Genomic DNA, 1,058 nt, shown 5'->3' with positions numbered 1-1,058 from the left:
TCGAGGTGCGGCCTCACCAGTGCCGAGTTTACCAAGTACCGATCGGTGTCTGCCCCATGGGGGGGGTGCGGAGTGACGGAGGCTGACGCTGCCGTGAGTGGTTGCCACATCTGTGACCTTTATAAAACTCTCATGGCGACAGCAGTACAAGCAATAGAAAGAACATCTCTTATACACATCTGAATAAATACAGCCTGCGCCCTGTGGGCACAGCCGGGGATGGGGGGAAGCAGGGCAGCGTGAGCTACACATGCAGCGACGGGACAATCACAAGCGGCCGTGACAACACAGAGACGCGTGTAGAGATTTGCTCAGGCCAGGCTCCGGCCCTCGGAGAGCTCAGGGAGGCATCGACAGGACGCGAAATGTGTGGGAAGACGCCAGGGCAGCCCACCAGAGGCGGGGAGGCTGGCAGACGCACACTCCCCCCCAGCAGGCACGGAGCTCTTCTCGGCAGAAGCAGGCAGGGTAGCCCAGCTACATTTCTGTTTCTGCTAAGAGGCTGTCACCGAGCCCTGACGTCATCAGGACCATCTGGGAGCTGGAATCTGTGGCGAGAGAGGGAGAAAACCATGAGCTGTTTGGGCTCCTGGAGAGCACGGGGCTCTACTCCAGATCCAGAGGTGAGGACGAGGAATTCAGAGCGCTGCGGGGTGGGAAGCGAACTGCTGAGAGGATCGTGAGATTAAGTAGTAACTAGGTCTACTCTGGCCACACAGCAGAACAGAATCAATGTTTGGGGAGGGGGGAAGGTGCAGACAGCAGCAAGAGCCCAGGGTGGGGATCTGCATTTATTATCTTGGCTGTCAAGAGGAACATCAGGGCTGAACACTCCCCACATACACTCGCAGGTGATACTGGTCGTGCTGACCCAGCCGAGCCCTGCGCAGACCTTTAAATCTGCACTCACCGAGGGTCTTCTCAGCTCGAGAGACAGCGGCCAGGTGGGACTGGCTGGCAGGCTGCAAGCCAACCAAACCCACGTAGGGTGGTGGTGTTGCCTTCCCAAGAGCAGGGAACGTAGCGGGCAAGCAGCCTTTTTATGGCAGGCGGAGGCC

At 58.6% G+C, this 1,058-nt stretch overlaps 1 protein-coding gene across 2 annotated transcripts in view; it reads right to left on the bottom strand.

The window, feature by feature from the left end:
* Positions 1–102: 102 nt before the first annotated feature.
* The window catches only part of LRRC73 (leucine rich repeat containing 73), a 5,655-nt gene continuing 4,699 nt past the window's right edge, over positions 103–1,058 (bottom strand). Inside the window, exon 5 of one of the 2 annotated variants that reach the window (XM_009698041.1) lies at positions 103–548. In XM_009698041.1, the coding sequence (XP_009696343.1) occupies positions 478–548 (71 nt within the window). In that variant the 3' untranslated portion in view covers positions 103–477. The remainder of the gene's footprint in view (positions 549–1,058) is intronic. The other variant, XM_009698042.1, reaches the window with a different exon arrangement.

Source organism: Cariama cristata, unplaced genomic scaffold, assembly GCF_000690535.1.
Source record: "Cariama cristata isolate BGI_N322 unplaced genomic scaffold, ASM69053v1 scaffold45613, whole genome shotgun sequence".
Classification (NCBI taxonomy): Eukaryota; Metazoa; Chordata; class Aves; order Cariamiformes; family Cariamidae; genus Cariama; species Cariama cristata.
Note: the sequence above shows the minus strand (reverse complement) of the source record. Positions and strands in the feature narration are given on the sequence as shown.